The sequence below is a fragment of the Ochotona curzoniae genome, unplaced genomic scaffold, assembly GCF_017591425.1.
Source record: "Ochotona curzoniae isolate NIBS_2020 unplaced genomic scaffold, NIBS_Ocur_1.0 scaffold_3890, whole genome shotgun sequence".
In the NCBI taxonomy this organism is placed as follows: domain Eukaryota; kingdom Metazoa; phylum Chordata; class Mammalia; order Lagomorpha; family Ochotonidae; genus Ochotona; species Ochotona curzoniae.
The window spans coordinates 41877848-41896972 of record NW_024467115.1 but is presented as its reverse complement, the minus strand read 5'-3'; the positions used below and the strand labels follow the sequence as shown (position 1 = coordinate 41896972).

The window sequence follows — 19125 nt, the reverse complement described above, 5'->3', positions numbered from 1 at the left end:
CAGGCTGGGAGTGAGGCCGAGGCGGTGCCGCCCAAGACCCAGCCCCCGCGCAGGCCAGCCTCCTCTCCTCCACCCACCCTCGGCACCCCCCTTCCACCAAGCACTTGACCGACACCCTGCTACCTACCAATGCGGACTGCTGACTGAAAACCCACTCGTGTCCAGCTGCAGCCCATACTGCCATCCCCAGCATAGTGCCAGCTTCGCGTCCAGATCCACCTCCCTGCTTCAGGCCTAGCCAGTAAGTTGCAACATCACTAACTTGCAGCTAGACTCACGCACTGCTCAAATGAAGGTGACAAGCTCCAGGGGCTTCGCCATCATCACTGGGCCAACACTGCATCATGACTGGCCTACGTGCACCAGTTCAAGTCCTGGCCGCCCCACTTCCCTTCCAGCTCTCTGCTAATGGACGGGCAGCCCTCGCCTGTGGCCCCTGCGCCCAGGTGCTCCTGGATTCACGCTGGACCCGCGCTGGCCTTTGTGGCCATGTGGGGAATGGAACAGTCAATGGAAGACTTCTATCTCGCCCTCACCCTTGAACTCTGCCTTTCCAACCAATAAATCTTAAACAGTTCAGCCTTCTAGAGGGCACAGTGTGCCCGCAGCCTGCCGGCCTCTTACAGACATCAGATACCAGGAACACGTGTGTGTCAGAGCTGAGGCTTGGCGCAGCGCCCACAGGCAGCAGGAGGATGGCAAAATTCGCTCCTTGCGAAGGCAGCAGGGAGGGGCAGTGCCATCTCAGGCATGGACGCCTGGAGCCCTGTGCTGCTGCTCCAAGGCGTGCTAGAGTACTGGGGCAGTGACGGCCAGCTCCAGTTGACCCCAGGACCTGCTCCACACCTGAAGGTGCAGCCTCTACTCACTGTCCACACCTCACACAGCTCCAAGAACTGGCCTGGGAGCACAAGTGTCCTTCCCCTGTCCCCCAGGACCCCACCGCCCTCCACTTCCCCAGCCGTAGCTGCCCCGGTCTCCTCCATCTCTGAGCCCACTGGACGGCAAGGTTTGAATGCTCTCTGAGGCCAGTGTTGTATGGCAGCAGACATATACAGGATCCTACGTGGGCACCAGTTCTTGTCCTGGCAGATCCAGTTCTGATGCAGCTCCCTGCTAAGGCACCTAGGAAGGCAGCTCAAGAGGGCCCATGTGCTTGGTCCCTGCACCAAAGCTCCGGGGCTTTGAACTGACCCAGCCCCAGCTGCTGAGCCTGCTTGGAAATCTCTCTGAACTGTCAAATAAATAAATAAATAAAGACCTGCTTGCCAAGAATAAGTAATTATACTAGAAATGAAAATTGGGAAATTTAACACAATCAGGAAGTCCCAAGACATTGTAAGGAAGCAAAGACGTAACCAGGTGTGCTGGAAGAATGATCACTTCCTTGCACAGCTGGAAATACTTAAGGAGACGAGCAGTCTGCCTGTCTAGAGGGGACACTGAAATAAGTGTGAATGTCATTGTGGGTTTGGAATGCTGGTAAGAAAAAAGCAAACATTCCTACCTAGAAGAGCTGGAAATTAAAAAAAAAGGCAAGCTGCCTTCCCAGCTTCCCACTGTGACCCTTTGAGTACAGCAATAGGGATTCGAACCTACGGCCTTCCCAACCATGCTCTGTGCTCTCCCTGCTGCAGGTCAGCCACAGGGACCAGAGAGGGAGCCCTCTGCGACTCTGCAGGACCTCAGGGCCACCCCAGGACTTCGGGGGACACATCACTGGGCAGGCCAAGCTGCTAGCTAACACACAGCTCCCCATGATCTCCCTTCCTCCACAGGGGCCCCACAGGTCCTGAACTTCTGCCCCGAACACCTGAGCACCCCTCCCGGCAGGTACCGGCCCACAGTGCTCTCACCAAAGCCCTCAGACACAGCCTGCGGGCCCTCACCCTGCCTGAGGACCAGCGCTTCCCACACTGGATTCTGCTGGATTCGGGCATGGGCTTGCCCCACACCCCCATCCGAGAGTCTTCGTGCACCCGGCATGCGGCTCTGCTGGGGCCGCAGCATGCCAGGAGAGCGTTATCAGCTCAGGCACGTGGGTCCACGGTGCTGGGGACACGGTGTGTGTGCGCAGGGCACCTGGACAAGAGCCAAGCAAGAGGCTGGGGCGTGGAACTCGTCCTGGGTGAGGGACTAGGTCTGAGTCACTGAGTGGCATGCTGAGTCTACCAAGTGAAGTGAAGAAACTGAGGTGCGAGGCTCACGGCCCGCAGGCTGTCAGCATTACCTTACGAGGTGAGCGTTACCTTCACCAGTGTGATAGCTGGAGCAGGCAAAGTGATTCCTTCTCCCTGGGGTGAGACCCACGCCGGGGCCCAGGTGAAGGCAGCGCCGGCAGCAGAGACCACGCAGAGCACACGGGAGAGGGAGGGAGGAGAGACGCAGAGGGTGAGTTCCGTGAGACGTGATGCAGAGGGAGAGGGGTGCGAGCTGTGAGGAACCCTGCAGGGCCCGGCAGGTAGAGCCCGGTGCAGGACAACAGCGTGCCACCAGGGGGCACCACCCAACCTGGCTAGCTGCTGCTCAACAGGTCCAAAGCAAAGAACACCAGAGTGTGTCTTCCCGCGCCCGCATGCACAGCCCTCCGTCTCAGAGGCCGCCTCTCTCACCACAGGTCCTCCTCACACAAGATATGTGTGCCTGGCGCCATGCAGGGAACACAGGACTTACCATTCACAACAGACACCTGGCAGGCAGGCTACTGCCTCGCAAAGGACACATAGCTATCTCACGCAGCATGCCGGCATGACACCAGGCAACTGGCGAGCCCTGAGCACTGCTCCAGCGCCCAAGCCTCGCAGGCTGTGCGGCCTAGAGTGTGCAGGACCGGCTCCCAGCGTGGGGATCACGACCACCTCCACACCTCACATCCCTTGCTGGGCCTAAGGGGACAGCTCTACAGACACCAAGCAGACTGCGGAGTGGGGGCCAGCTGGGAGTAAGCCTGCAGTGCAGGTCACAAGCCCCAACATCTGGGCAGCAGGACAAAAGGATATTCATCGGGGCTCTATCTTCCCATGCCTTAAGCACACACACTTCTATGTGCCGAAGCAATAAACCGCAAGCGTGGAGGGAAGAGGAGACAGCACCTGCCGACAGCCCGTGCTCGGCTGCGCACGAGGCCTGCGGGCCTGGGTGGGCCACAAGCACGGAGCACAGCAACCACCATGGGATCAACACACAACACATGCAGCTGCCCTCAGCTCTCCGCTCCTCACTGCAGCACACCGCTCACTGCCCCGCGACCTCCCTAAGGGCTGCAGCCCTCCAGCCTCAGCAACTCAGATCTGCAGACAACAATCTGCCATGCCACCACACCAACGTGAAGCTACGGAGCGCTGACCCAATGCCTGCCAAGATCCACAGGCCACACGTCCCTCAGGGACAGGCCAGGGACAGGCCAGGGACAGGCCACATGCCCCTCAGGGACAGGCCACACGCCCCTCAGTGCGCCCAGGGACAGGCCACACGCCCCCCAGGGACAGGCCACACGCCCCCAGGAACAGGCCACACGCCCCCAGGGACAGGCCAGGGACAGGCCACACGCCCCCAGGGACAGGCCACACGTCCCCCCAGGGACAGGCCAGGGACAGGCCACACGCCCCCCAGGGACAGGCCACAACGCCCCCCCAGGGACAGGCCACACGCCCCCCAGGGACAGGCCACACGTCCCCAGGGACAGGCCACAATGCCCCCCAGGGACAGGCCACACGCCCCCCAGGGACAGGCCACACGCCCCCCCAGGGACAGGCCACAACGCCCCCCCAGGGACAGGCCACACGCCCCCCCAGGGACAGGCCACACGCCCCTCAGGGACAGGCCATACACTCCCCAGACGCCCCTCAGTGCAGCCAGGGGTAGGCCACACGCCCCTCACGCTGCAGACGCACCCCAGGACAGGATACCTCACTGCAAAGGACTGGCACGAAGCCCCAAGGGCACTGCTCAGCCTCAGCTCACCCACAGAGGCAGCCCACATGCCAGCAAGTTCACACGCAGAATGCACAATCGAGGCTCAGAGAACGGCAGCAGAGCCCCCGCTGCAGAACCGCAATCAGCTACACAACAGAATAACTAGCTGAGTTTCATTTAAATGCAGTTTCTAGAAAAGTCATGAGTGTTTGACAGCATAGGGCACACAATGGCAGCGGAGGACTGGCGCAGTCACATGCAGCACACACATGCAGGGTGAACATGCATCATCGTTCGGAACGTGCAGCATTTCCCATGGGGCGGCTAACTCACACCTTCAGCCCGGAAGGTCTCAACTGAGCAGCAAACAAACTTAGTCTGCTGTTTTAAGACCAGGTATCCTCCCTTATGCCATGATTTTACACGTCCACTTTGAAACTGAAAGCCATTGTTTTTAGCTGCTGCCCATACGGTGCAAGCAGTCCTGAGCACACGGCTCTTCATGTGCCCTTGAAGAAGCCAGTCTCAGTCTGTTAGTAACAAGGAACCTTCTCTTAGTTCCTCTAAGACAGCAAGATGAAGGTTGTCCCTCGACCCTCACTCCCACACACAGTGCTCCCATCTCTCACCTGGGCTCAGCTCCACCAGGTAGGGCAGCTTCTCGGGCGGAAGGGCAGAGCCAGTGCCGGGGCCCTCGGCCCGCTCCCTGCCCCGCAGCAGCTTCCCCTCACCGTGCTTCTTCACCTTGGCGGGGGCCGAGTCCGGCGGCCTCCTCTTCAGCTGGAACACCAGTATCCCTGCAATGGTACAAAGCAGGTCAGCCCAGGCCCGGGACCCCAGCTGCCGGCTGCCGGCTGCCGGCCAGGCCAAGACAGCCCCAGAGGACGCTGGTCCCCAGCCGCCAGCCAGGCCACGACGGCCCCAGAGGACGCTGGTCCCCAGCCGCCAGCAGGCCATGACGGCCCCAGAGGACGCTGGTCCCCAGCCGCCAGCAGGCCATGACGGCCCCAGAGGACGCTGGTCCCCAGCCGCCAGCAGGCCACAATGGCCCCAGAGGACGCTGGTCCCCAGCTGCCAGCAGGCCACGAAGGCCCCAGAGGACCTGTAGCTAACACCTGGCAGAATACCTGGAGTGAGCACTTGGCAAACTGGCCAGGATGCTCAGACTCCATTATTTTAGAAACAAATGAAAAGTTCTGTTCATAAATAAACCTATAATCAGTAAATATATTCACACACTCACATTCAAGTAAATATATAAAACATACTAAAAGTCAATTGGCTTTTATTAGACTCAACTCAGAATCCAAAGAAATTGATTAAGCTTATTCTGTCTAGAAAAAGTGCTAAACAGGTCAGTGCAGTGGCAGGCTAACTTCTGCCTGTAGTGCCAACACCCCACACGGGTGCCGGTTCAGGTCCTGGCTGCTCCACTTCCCAACCAGCTCCCCATCAATGGCCTGAAGCCTTGGGACCCTGAACTCATGCAGCCGACCCTGAAGAAGCTCCCAGCTCCCATCAGCTCAGTTCTGGTTGTCGTGGCCATTTGTGGAGTGAAACAGCAGATGGAAGATCTTTCTCTCCCTGTAAAATCTGTAAAAATCTGCCTTTAAAATAAAAACAAGAACTTTTTTTTTCCAATGGACTCAAACAGGGCCCCGCGCGATAGTCTAGTGGATAAATCCTTGCCTTGCATGTGCAGGAATCACATATGGGCACCAGTTCATGTCCTGGCTATTCTACTTTGCATCCACGGCCTGGGAAAGCAGTCGAGGACGGCCCAAAGTCTTGGGACCCTGCACCCGCGTGGGAGACCTGGAAGTTCCTGGCTCCTGGCTTCGGATCAGCTCAGCTCCAGCCATCGCTGCCACTTGGGGAGTGAACTGACAGAAGATCTTTCTCTCTGTATCTCCTTCTCTCTGTAAATCTGTTTCTCCAATTAGAAAAAAACTAAATCTTCTTTTGAAAATGGACTGAAGCAAGCATTTTTTAAAGGACTTATTTTTTTACAAAGTAAACTGACGGAGACGGGCCGGGGATCTTCCATCGACTGGTGCACAGGCCAACGGCTGCGAGGACTAAAGCTGCTCCAGGCGGAAGGTGGCATGGGCAGGGACCCAAGTTCTGAACCATCATCAACCATTTTTCCAGGTCCATTAGCAGAGAGCTGGGACTCAAACCAACTCTCAGATATGGAATGCCAGTTACTGCGGCACCACTCGCGGGAACAGAAATCGGCTCACTGATTCTGCTTTACAACTACAGACACATCTTCAATGTTGATACAGTTAACTCGCATCTTCAGTAATGCAAAGGCCTTCCACTGAGCAGTAACAGCCAACTTGAAATGTAAGTCTTTACAAGCAAAAAAAAAAAAAAAAAGTTTCATCAGAAACACAACATTAAACCTTTACCCCTTTGGAATAACCAGGGGAAACTGAACACTGCCCAAGTGGAGCATCCTGAACAGTGAAGCTCGGAGCGCTGACCGCACTGGGCATGCTCGGGGATGAAGCTCGGAGCGCTGACCGCACTGGGCATGCTCGGGGATGAAGCTCAGAGCGCTGACCGCACTGGGCATGCTCGGGGATGAAGCTCGGAGCGCTGACCGCACTGGGCATGCTCGGAAGCTCGGAGCGCTGACCGCACTGGGCATGCTCGGGGATGAAGCTCGGAGCGCTGACCGCACTGGGCATGCTCGGGGATGAAGCTCGGAGCGCTGACCGCACTGGGCATGCTCGGGGATGAAGCTCGGAGCGCTGACCGCACTGGGCATGCTCGGGGATGAAGCTCGGAGCGCTGACCGCACTGGGCATGCTCGGGGAATGCCACATGGACCTCCTGCAGGCACTAAACCACCGTCAGGCTTCACCCACAGTACACTCAGGCACTTACGTACACCATGCTTCTAACTTTGCATCCAAGATCCTGAACAGTTCTCAGGCACCACAGACAAGGATGAGTCCACATGTATCTGCAAGCACTGAGTTGCTGGCAACCGTCAGGACTTCCCATGCAGCGACAAGCCCACAGCAGGCTGCACCCCTGCTCAACATGTCACAGAGCAGCAGACCACACACGCACCTGTGCTAGTACCGGTCATGCAGGCCTCGTGGGGGCAAAGCAGGGAAAGCTCAGCTTGCTGAAGGAGCAGGTGGAAAAGGGCCCGATGTCACACAAGGACCTCCTCTGTGGTCAGAGCAGCTGAACAGCCGGCACGATGCATTCAGAGGAACCCCAAGCACCCACCTTTGTCAGCAGGCCACTCCCTGAAGATCTGCAGCGGGCACTCATCGTCCTCCAGAACCAGTTCCTGGGCACCTCTGTCATCAGAATGCTGGGCTCCCGGAGGAAGCAGAACCTTCGAGAAAAGACACATGGCTATGAATACACCCAGGTGATCAGCAGCTGCACCTGCACCACAGGTCCCACCCAGCACAACCACTCCATCAAAGGGACATCCTAATTAAAGCCAAGGCAACCAATCCAGCGGCTGTCACTCACCAGGCCTGAAGACAGAAAGAACAGAACAATTGTTATTTTTCATACACTGTCACTCAGAAAGGACACCTATAGTGGCCAACTTTCCAACTTAACCAAAGATAACATCATTATTGCAGAGTTTAATCCCCCTGGTCCCTATCCCAACTTTGCACACTGCAACAATCGCTCTTAGAGTGGCCCGCAGCATGACACTAGGAGCAGGGTCCTTCTCCCACGGCCCCCCATGTCTGAGGTCAATCACGACAGTGCTCACAAAATCACAGGGCTATGTTGGTTTTGTTGTGGTTTTACCATGCTCAAGCCATTTTCTGAATCTTCCGAGAAGCCCAAAGCAGCATCAAGTAATAGCAGGAAGTAGACAGAGGCATCATCCAGCTGGTCACACCATTCAGTGGGCCCATGGTTCCACTGCAGCCTCACCCAGCTGGGGCACTCACTAATGCCACATGGGCATCTACTCGTGTTTATTACACGGACTCAATCGGAGCTCAGGTAAACACACGCCATCCTGTGTCCTCCCTGGGGATCTACAGCACGCCCAATCACCTTCAGGAGACAGATGCGCAGTGGCACTCATTAAACTGACCACCACCCTCTTCACAACACCCACTGAACTCAGTCTGTGCCAGGCCTTCCCGGCCACACCACCCATGCTCCCTCTCCCCTCAGCCTGGAAAGCACTGCCCCACCTCTCTCGCCTGGCAAGCAGCCACACAACCTCGGCATACACACAGTGCCACTGAGGAAGCCTGGCCTTGGCCCTCTGCAGGTCAGCATGGCCACCTAACAGAGAGGACCTCAGACCACCACTGAGCCTCGTATCTAGTCAGTAACACATAGGTAAATGAAGACTGCTTAACTGGCCACGATGTCTGACAGGAAACTGAGAAAATCAACTCAATTTACATTGCCAAAGCTTGCAAACAAAGCTGGTGGGGAAATACAGCAGCAAACCCAACAGAGAGGGCATCAAATGGTCTCAAAGGGACCATGAGCCTTTGTAACTTCAGGCTCAGACCAGCAGATTGCTCCAAGGATACAACGCTGACACGACGGCAGGGAGTGGCACCTCTTACATGGAACATTCCCCTGGCAGACACAGGCCACGCCACACAGACAGGCGCTCCCATGGCCGCTTGCAGTGTGCAGAGGCAGGCACAGCCCAGACCATGGGAAGAGCAGCAGGCCGGACAGCACCCAAGGTGCTCTGCACGGTGCCACTACCCAACAGGGGGCACAGGAACAGCATGTGAGGCGCTCTGCACAGGGCCAGTACCCAATGGCAGTACAGGAACACTCAGAGAGCAGCCTCCTAGCCACAGGCTCCCCTGCTCACAGGGCCTGCCTCAGCTTTGCAGCAGTGCTTGCCAAGGACTTGTGCAAAGCGCATCCTCCTGTTTCCTCCTCCAGTGCCAAGCAGCAAGTGCCCACACTGTCTTCCACACCGCTGACTGCTGCTTCAGAGGGAACGCATCATGACCCTGATGACCCAAGCCCACTGCCTTCACCCCAGCCAGGCACGAGACAATCTCTGGGTCCAGAGCCCACCGTGGGCATGCCTGGCTCGCTCTATGAGGAGTCATCTGCAAGTACTATTTCCACGTAGTGAGAACTGAGGAAAGGAGGCTGTGCAGCAGCACATCCATAAACTCCCAGGCTAGCTCGCCCGCCCAGGCCCCGCCTCAAGGCAGCCCGATCTGGACACAGGCTCCCCGAAAACAGTGAAACCAGCCCTCTCCTCTCAGAAGTCTGCCTTCCCACCTGCCCAAGGCCTGGGCGCAGCACTTTCTCAGGACCTGCACTCAGAACAGGCTTGCAGGCTCCTGCTTGGTTTAAGATGACTGCTTTTCCAAAACACACTTCCTTAAAGCCATATTTGTAGGTTAGCTGGCACAGATCTAATTTGTTATGTCTTGGTTTGACACCATGTTTAGTAGTCATGTGCTTCTCGTTACTGCTATACACACCACAGTACAAAACATGAGCTTGTAGAAATCCATTCAGGCGTTTATTTTATATGTCACAAGTAAATCTCAAAAATAAATAAATCTTTAAAAAAGGAAAGAGTAAATCTGCCACCATGTTTCCAAACACCGTGCCTTGTGTCCCTAGCTGTCACTGCAGGCACTCCACGGCATAGCACCAGGCAGACAGCCACCAGGCGGCCCTCACTGCAGGCACTCCACCAGGCAGACAGCCACCAGGCGGCCCCCACTGCAGGCACTCCATGGCACAGCACCAGGCAGACAGCCACCAGGTGGCCCTCACTGCAGGCACTCCACCAGGCAGAGAGCCACCAGGCGGCCCCCACTGCAGGCACTCCATAGCACAGCACCAGGCAGACAGCCACCAGGCGGCCCTCACTGTAGGCACGCCACCAGGCAGACAGCCACCAGGTGGCCCCCACTGCAGGCACTCCATGGCACAGCACCAGACAGACAGCCACCAGGCGGCCCCCACTGCAGGCACTCACCAGGCAGACAGCCACCAGGCGGCCCCCACTGCAGGCACTCCACCAGGCAGACAGCCACCAGGTGGCCCTCACTGCAGGCACTCCATAGCACTCCACCAGGCAGACAGCCACCAGGCGGCCCCCACTGCAGGCACTCCATGGCACAGCACCAGGCAGACAGCCACCAGGCGGCCCCCACTGCAGGCACTCCATGGCACAGCACCAGGCAGACAGCCACCAGGCGGCCCTCACTGCAGGCACTCTTCCAGGCAGACAGCCACCAGGCGGCCCTCACTGCAGGCACTCCATGGCACAGCACCAGGCAGACAGCCACCAGGTGGCCCCCACTGCAGGCACTCCATGGCACAGCACCAGGCAGACAGCCACCAGGCGGCCCCCACTGCAGGCACTCCATGGCACTCTACCAGGCAGACAGCCACCAGGCGGCCCCCACTGCAGGCACAGCACCAGGCAGACAGCCACCAGGCGGCCCCCACTGCAGGCACTCCACCAGGCAGTCACCAGGCGGCCCCCACTGCAGGCACTCCACCAGGCAGTCAGCAGGCGGCCCCCACTGCAGGCACTCCACCAGGCAGTCACCAGGCGGCCCCCACTGCAGGCACTCCACCAGGCAGACAGCCACCAGGCAGCCCTCACTGCAGGCACTCCACCAGGCAGTCACCAGGTGGCCCCCACTGCAGGCACTCCACCAGGCAGACAGTCACCAGGTGGCCCCCACTGCAGGCACTCCACCAGGCAGACAGCCACCAGGCGCTCCCCAGGACCCTCCAGCCTGTCTGCCCTGCTTACTGGCCAGGTTTTGTTTTGGGCCCAGCGTCTGTCCTCCTCTTCCCTGATTAGTCCTTGAAACTCCCTTATCTCCACACAAATCCTTTTCTAGGTCCCGTGTCTCCCCATGTCTCCCCGTGTCTCCCCGTGTCCTAGCCCACTCTATCATTTCGCTGGATAATTACTGAGAAGCAGGCATGACAGTTCTGGGATTTTCATCTCTTTGTATTTTAAGATTCTTGGTCTTTACTTGAACCTTGGAGCTGGAGAGAAAAGAGAGCGAGAGAGAGACTGTGAGAGATCCTTTACTGAGTCACGTCCCAGATGGCCGAAATGGTCAGAACTGGGCTAGGCCAGAGCCAGGAGCTTCACTGGGGTCTCCCACATGGGCTCAGGGGACCAGACACTTGAGCTGTCCTCTGCTGTTTCCCCAGGCTAGTGACAGGGAGCTGGACTGGAAGTGAGGCAGTCAAGATTCCGATCAGTGTCCACATGGGATGCCGTGGCTCCACCCGCCATGCCACAGACCCAGCCCTGTTCTGTTTCTGCCGTGAAGGGTTTGAAGCGTCCTTATTTTCTTCACCTGATTACTTGATCAAATCTAGAAGGAAAACCATTTCACTCTACATTTGAGAGTATTATTTCACAGCATTCCAAAAAGACTGCACCAATTTTAATCCCTAATCTTTATTTAAATGAAAACATTTTATCCTTTCCCCTAGTTTTCTACATTTTCAAACATGCTTTGGTTTAGGTCTTTCCAAGGAATCATACCACTGTCCAGCAGGGCACGGCATGGCAGCCATGGCAGCCCACACCTTCGTCCCCACCTCCTCACCTACACCTGGGTCAGCCTAAAGCAAGAACATAACTTCTTGTCTTCTTCCTCTGTGTCTACCGTCCACTCCCCCGAACAGCCACTCCACACCCTGCCCCCGCCAGCGCTGTCATTTCCAGGAAGTGCTCCTCTGCCTCTTCCGGGACAGCCCAGCCCTCACCGCAGACTGCTCTATGTACTGCTCACTGCTCTCCCAGGTCTGTCTCCATGTCCAGCAGGCCCAGCACAGTTTCTCCGCTGTGTCGAGTGGCAAATCCCCACAGAGCAGGAGCCACAAGTCCCACGGGAGGTCTCGGGGTGAGGGCAGTGGACCAACGTGCCCAACACTCATTCTCCCTTTCTGGGGGGAGTTGGTCCACCAAGCTTCTGGAACAACTGTTCACATTACCCGCTGCCTTCAGCAGGGACCAGCCACTCTGCCACGTAATGCGAGGCCTCCCGACTGCCCCCTTGCATCAGGCCAGCTTTCCCTGGCACAGCTGACACGTTACGTGGGACACAAAAGGAGGTCTGGACAAGTCTCCCACTTGGCGACTTTCCGACCGCGTTTCTTCTCAGCCTCCAAGGCCTCTCACTCTGTGGCACGCGGCACGCCCTGGGCTCTCCATCCACAGCTAGGGAAGCCCACTGCCATCTGCACAGCCCTCTAACAGCTCCGATACTCTCACTCCTGCACAGTTCCACCAGGTTTGTTTCTTCTCTGTCATTTCAATTTGAGCAAAGCACTTGAACATTGGAATACACGCTCCAAACTATGGCTCTATTAGCCATGCCCCACCAAGAAGAAGAGTTAGATGTTCAGCAACAAGGTTCTTCTGTCGAACTCCATCTGCAGCTAACAAGGAAGGGACAACTCACTTCTTTTTTTTTTTTTTTAAAGATTTTTTATTTTCATTGGAAAGGCGGATATACAGAGAGGAGAGACAGAGAGGAAGATCTTCCGTCCAATGATTCACTCCCCAAGTGAATGCAACGGCCGGTGCTATGCCGATCTGAAGCCAGGAGCCTCTTGCGGGTCTCCCACACGGGTGCAGGGTCCCAAAGCTTTGGGCCGTCCTCGACTGCTTTCCCGGGCCACAGGCAGGGAGCTGGATGGGAAGTGGGGCTGCTGGGATTAGAACCGGCAGCCATATGGGATCACGGCATGTGCAAGGCGAGGACCTCAACCACTGCGCCACCACGCCGGGCCCCAACGCTCACTTTAAGAACTAAGTCAGTGAAGAGCTGCACGCTGCTGGTGGACAGGAGCACCGAACAGACGCAGCCAGACCAGCCTCACTTAGACACTGCCACGGGGAGGCTAGTCACCGTGAACACGGCACCTGCTCACAGTCAACACACAGAACGGACTGTCAGCTGTGCGCTTCCTTCAGCGATGACATATCCACCTCCAACAGAGCCTCTGCAGACGGAGCGTCCACAGACACGCGTGTCCACGACTGCTCTCCACAGCTCCTCATGTGGAACCCAAGACAGAGCAGCAGAGGCAGCAAAAATGTCCACTAGGCAAACCACCACACCCAGGCCCAGGAACAAGCCGACGGCCAGCAGCCCACACCTGCTGGTTCGCCGGGCCTGGGGGGCAGGGGGCCAGAGCAGAGCTGACCCAGTGCCCAGGGTCGGGGTGCGTCTCCCAGCAGGAGAGCTGCCTCACCTTCCCCAGCTCCCGAGCAGAAAACTCCACTGCACTACTTGAGTGCTAGAATCAGAAGTATCCTTTATCTCCAAGAACTGATATATGACTATTAAAGTTATTAAAGGTAAAATCCAATGACCCATGTAAGCGAAACGTAAATGAAAGAACACATGACAGAATGCTGATGGCTTATTGGTAACTGATAGGATTAGAAGGGGTCTTCCTTTTCCTATTTTTCTATTTGATGTAGTAACCAACAAGACTTCTATCCTTGAAAAGAGACTTGTATTTTTACAAATGTCAAACACATGGTTTTAAGTGATCAGCTTCTAAGCAGACAGTGGGGAGGTCAGCCCAGGTCTAACAGGCTAAAGAAAACCTTCATTTACATCCAAACTCCTGGGCCTGGCACAGTAGCCCAACAGCTAAACTCCCTGCTTTGCACGTGCCATGATCCCATATGGGTGCCAGTGTGTGTCCCAGTGTCCCCACTTCCCATCCAGCTCCCTGCTTGTAGCCTGGGAAAGCAGTTGAGGACAGTCCAAAGCCTCAGGAGCCTGCACCCACGTGGGAGACCCAAAGGAGGCTCCAGGCTCCTGGCTTCGGATCGGCACAGCTCGTTGTTATGGTCACTTAGGGAGTGAATCAACACATGTAAGATCTTTCCGTCTCTCCTCCTCTCTGTATATTTGACTTCCCAATAGGAATAAATAAAGCTTAAAAAAAGAAAACTTCTGGCATGTGTCAAATGGACTCAGCACACACAGTGGGGACCCTGGGTGGGAACACGGCTGCGGCCCTGGCGGTCGCGGCAAGCATCGCAGAGACCCCAGAAGGGGCTGTGGCCATGGCTGTGGCCGTGGAAGTCTCAGCACACACAGCAGGGCTGTGGCCGTGGCCTTGGTGGCCTCACTCACCTGAGCAAGGCAGTAGTCCCTGGGGTTCTCCTTCTCCAGGCCGTACTTCTCCAGCGCCTCGGCCACAGCAAAATCTGCAGGGTCCGTGGTGGACAGCAGGATTGTCTTGTAGGGGATGTTCGGCTTTAAACTGTCTGCATAAATTCTCAACGTTCCACCTGAAAAACACAGTCAGACTTCTCTGAGCAAAACTGCACTCAGCCAGGAAGGGCACGGGCTGCCCAGGGATGACGGCACGCCCGGGGGGTCACACACGCTCCCACAGAGGCCCCCGAAGGAAGGGCACTGCCCGGAGTCGCTTCCTCACACCTCACCCTCCAACCTCAGCACCTGGCTCCCACGCCTTTCACACACAGCACCAGCTGGCCACTTCGGTCTTGGGCCAGGGTCTCCGCACGGGCCTGAGCCCTACCAGCACACGCCTTTCCATGGACATGTGACACGACATATCCCTGCCACTGTTGTCCTAACCCATAACGTGGACTCCAACCTGAGCCCACACACATGGACCCTAAGTGACTGCAGCACCCTTCCTTCACCCTCACACCGCTCACTCGCCAGGAGGAGAAAGACTGCGGAAGGCAGGCGGCAAGTGCAGCCTTCTGTCTCGCGCTCCTCCAACACGGACGGAGTGAGTTATTTCCACACGTGCACTCTCCTTTTCCACAAGTCTGGGGCAAACTGCTCCTAGCATCATCTGAGCACAGTGCGGGTACATCTTCTGGCAGGCCGTGGGCACACCTTCCCCACACGCAAACTCCACTGTGCCAACCACACACCTGCTTTCCTGGGTGGGAGGGAGGATGCAGTGGACAGCCACGTAGGACGGTGACACACACCTTGACCCCTGAGCTCTGAGTGGCCGAGACCTTTCTGAAGAAGCGCTATTTGAACGGAGACCTCTGCGACCAGACAGGAGCATTTTCATCAGGGAGGGCAAGGCTCCTGCCAGCCTAGGGTGAGCCCCTAAGGCAGGCAAACCCTGGCGAGGCTGCAAGCCCGCCCTCACTCTACCCCACGGGCAAATGCAGACCGGAGGCAATTCACAGAGCATGTACTGCACTGTGTGGACGCTCCTACACTGCTTGGCTTTAGCCGCTAGTCAGCTCACACAAAGAAGTGAGCGTAGGTCCTCAGCCAGGCCTACAGACATGCAAACAACACAAAGAAATGGACCTCAGCCTACAGACACGAAAATGGCCAGAGTCTCATGCTTATAAAACAATTCCATGCCGAGCCAATTACTACAGGGTCCCAAACGTACAGCTCACCAAGCAGCAAGACTATCTGGTCTGAAAACTTGAATCTAACAGGACCAAACTTTCAGAAATGCAGGATGGACACCAGAGAGTGACTCCAGCAGCGAGTCCTTTAGGACAACCCACAGCCGAGGTGCGTTCAGGGCGTTCGTGTGGCCAAGGGCTCCTGGCTAAGATTCTTATAATTGGCCTCAGTGTTAAAATGCCTGGCTAAAACTGCGACTGAGACTTGTACAAGGCATCTGGACACAGAAATGCAGACTGCAGTGTATACCATGATTTAGAAGCGCTTTGGTCCGTAGCCTCCCAATTCAGAAGGCAGCGCACTGGGGCACTCCAGACAGGCCCACAATCCGGGTGCCGCGCCGGAGGTGAGAAGACCAAGACTCACTCCACACACAGGCTCCCTAGGACTCTCGGCAGCCTCCTACCCCCAGATAAGAAACACCAAACTGAGGAGGAAGCCTCGTTGCTCACATCCCCAGCAGGAAAGCCACAGCCGTAACTGGCAGTATCTGCCACACATCAATGAGCAGAGGCCCTGCAGGGTCGGCTGTGCTTTGAAGCCACCAAAGGGAACCTACGCAGTGACAGAAGCACTTCACACGGTCGGGCGCTCCATCAGGAGCCACCAGAAGATGGGGAGATGGCCTCGCAGGGAGAGCCAAGCACACAGACTGCTCCCCACGCCCAGGGAAGCGGCCCGTGCTCCTTCTCCAGCCTGCCTCCAGGGGCCACCTGAGGGACAGTCGCACAGCACTGGAAGAGTGAGTTACTCATTAGGAACAAAACGCCGAGTACTTTGCACATCTCATATTCACCACCAAGTTACTCTGCTGACAAAGCGCAGCTTCCTGGGAGATGCCCCGCAGGCCCTCTGGATGTGAGGGGCTCTGTCCTGCTCTCAGCTGACCCCTCAACAGCAGCCTTCACCTTCTGTCACTTCCACCCAAGCCCAGTGCTGCTGCTCCCAGCCATGCAGCCTTCCCAAGCCGCGTATCCCCAGCCCCGTCAAAGGCGCTGTGCAGGGCCTGTGACCCAGCAGCGCCTGACACAACACACCCACCCAGGCACATCTGCATGGGGGGTCACCCAGAAGAGCCCCAAGCTGTGGACAGCTACTCGCCACTTCACCTCTCCTATGCCCTCAGCCCTCTCTCTCTGTGCCTGCTGTCCCCCTGAGCTAGGAGCACCTGGCCCCTCTTAAGGACAACCCAACATTTCTAAGGGGCCTGTCCCACCTCCTCACAATTCCCAATGCACTTTCCTGGCTCCTTCCACATTCATCTCTCCGGATCTAAAGCCTCATTTAAACTGAAAGCTTTCTAAATCCCCAGCTTAAAATTCTTCTGCAACTTATTAACAAAGCATACCAAGCTTTCATGCTTAAAGCCCTTAACAAATAGTATCAAATTTCCCTCATCGACCTATATCTAATGGCAACAGAAAAAAATGACATGAAAATGTTTCCTATTTTAATTTAAACGTATCTAAGTGTCTAAGTGGTGCACTTGCATTCACACTAACTACGGAGATGCCTGCCTGGCACCTCAGGGCAAGGAGGGGCAGGCCTGGCACCTCGGGGCGAGGAGGGGCCGGCCTGGCACCTCAGGGCGAGGAGGGGCCGGCCTGGCACCTCGGGGCGAGGAGGGGCCTGCACACAGGCCTGCCCACGGCACACACCAGTACATGCAGGCACTCCTAGTGCTTGGGAATCTACTTTCATAAATCTCTCATTCTTTTTTTTTTAAAGATTTATTTTTATTATTTTTTCATTGGAAAGGCAGATATACAGAGAGGAGAGACAGAGAGGAAGATCTTCCGTCTGATGATTCACGCCCCAAGTGAGCACAACAGGCCGATACTATGCCGGTCCGAAGCCAGGAGCCTCTTGCGGGTCTCCCACACGGGTGCAGGTTCCCAAAGCTTTGGGCCGTCCTCGACTGCTTTCCCGGGCCACAGGCAGGGAGCTGGAAGGGAAGCAGGGCTGCCGGGATTAGAACCGGCGCCCATATGGGATCCCGGGCATGCAAGGCGAGGACCTTAACCACTGCGCCACCGTGCCGGGCCCAATCTCTCATTCTTGACTGAACTACACACAAAGGAGGTAACAGTAATCAGCTGGGCCTATCAGAGGCTCCTGGAGCAGGGAGTCCTTCCCTTCGCTGGTTTTTAAGACCACCTTACAAACACTAGTTGCTGAAGCTTTACTCGCAAATCGGGTCTGTGACTAAACATCAGGCACAGACCCTTAAACTGAAGCCATAAAGCCTGCGCAGCACAATCGCAGACTGTTAACACAGAGCAGTGCTGCATGAGCTTTCAAACCACTGCTGGACACATCCCTCACAGGATACACCCACAGCAACCTCACAACAAAACCGGAAATGTTCTGGCATCACAGCATCAGTATTACTTCTACTATTTTTAAAGATTTGTTTATTTCTATTGGAAAGGTAGATCTACAGACAAATTAAGAGGCACAGAGAGAAAGATCTTCCATCCGGTGATTCACTTTCCAAACGGCTGCAATGGCTAGAGCTGAGCCAATCCAAAGCCAGGAGCCTGGAACTTTTTCTGGTCTCCCCTGGGTTGCAGGGTCCCAGGGACTTTGGGCTGTCTTCCACTGCTTTCCCATGCCACAAGCAGGAGCCAGATGGGAAGTGAAGCAGCTGGGACACAAACCAGCATCCATGTGGGATCCTGGTGCATGCAAGGTGAGGATTCAGCCATTAAGCCTATCATCACACTGGGCCCACTTTTTTACACTTTTCTAATACTATGATACGGCAGAAAACAATAATAACTACATTTACATGGTCAGGAAGCAGGACTAACATTGTAAAAGATGTCCAATTTTCTAAAACCAAGATAGTTTAACACAACAATGACAGGAAGCGTCCAGACGACTGGACACCCCATCCCTTAGGGAGGAGCCTGCCAGAACGAGCCAGCTCAGGAACAGCAAGGGGTCAGAAACGCTCCCGGCTTAGCCCCAGGAGCCCTGGACAAAGGCTAGAAAACCACTGGTCCCCAGTGAAGGACACCGACGTACTTGTCCTCTTCCCCCAGCCCTGTGAGCCAACCACGGAAACGACCTGAAAACCAAGGGAGGTGCCGGGTGAAGCCATCAGTCAACTGTGACATGCAGGCGACAGAGAAAGCTCAGAATGACTAAACGAGGACTGGGGACAAACCCCAGAAGGGGATTCCTGTCGCTTCTTCCGTATGTGGCTGGTGTGGGCTGTTTACTTTCCTTCCTAAGAATCTCTATCCTTCAGGAAAATGTACAGAAACATTCCCACAGATGAAAAACTGAAAGGTTTGGGGTTAACTCCAAGATGACACTATCGAATGGGGACAACCTATGTAGGCACAGAACAGAAACACAAGTTGGTAAGTATCAAACACTGTGACTGGTACGTGGGCATGCACTGCATCTCTCTCGTCCATATGTGAAATTTTCCAAAACTAAAAAAAGAAAACAGCTGTACTGGTGGGAGGCAAGGACTGAGCCATCGGTAGGGGACAGAGCCCAGCTGCAGAGGCCACAGAGGGACATCCACAGAGGGCCACAGAGAAGCACAGTGGGATATCCATGGAGGGCCGCAGAGAAGCACAGTGGGACATCCACGGAGGGCCGCAGAGAAGCACTGTGGGATATCCATGGAGGGCCGCAGAGGGACATCCACAGAGGGCCGCAGAGAAGCTCAGTGGGATATCCATGGAGGGCCGCAGAGGGACATCCACAGAGGGCCGCAGAGAAGCACAGTGGGATATCCATGGAGGGCCGCAGAGAAGCACAGTGGGACATC

The 19125-nt window shown here is 56.2% G+C and overlaps 1 protein-coding gene across 5 annotated transcripts in view; it reads right to left on the bottom strand.

The window, feature by feature from the left end:
* AFDN (afadin, adherens junction formation factor) overlaps positions 1–19125 on the bottom strand; it is a 119968-nt gene that overhangs the window by 55853 nt on the left and 44990 nt on the right. For 3 of the 5 annotated variants that reach the window (XM_040965211.1, XM_040965212.1, XM_040965214.1), the window contains exons 6-9: positions 14052–14209; positions 7165–7276; positions 4545–4712; positions 2250–2294 (exon numbers count right to left, since the gene is read on the bottom strand). In XM_040965211.1, the coding sequence (XP_040821145.1) occupies positions 2250–2294; positions 4545–4712; positions 7165–7276; positions 14052–14209 (483 nt within the window). The remainder of the gene's footprint in view (positions 1–2249; positions 2295–4544; positions 4713–7164; positions 7277–14051; positions 14210–19125) is intronic. The other 2 variants (XM_040965213.1, XM_040965215.1) reach the window with 1 other exon arrangement.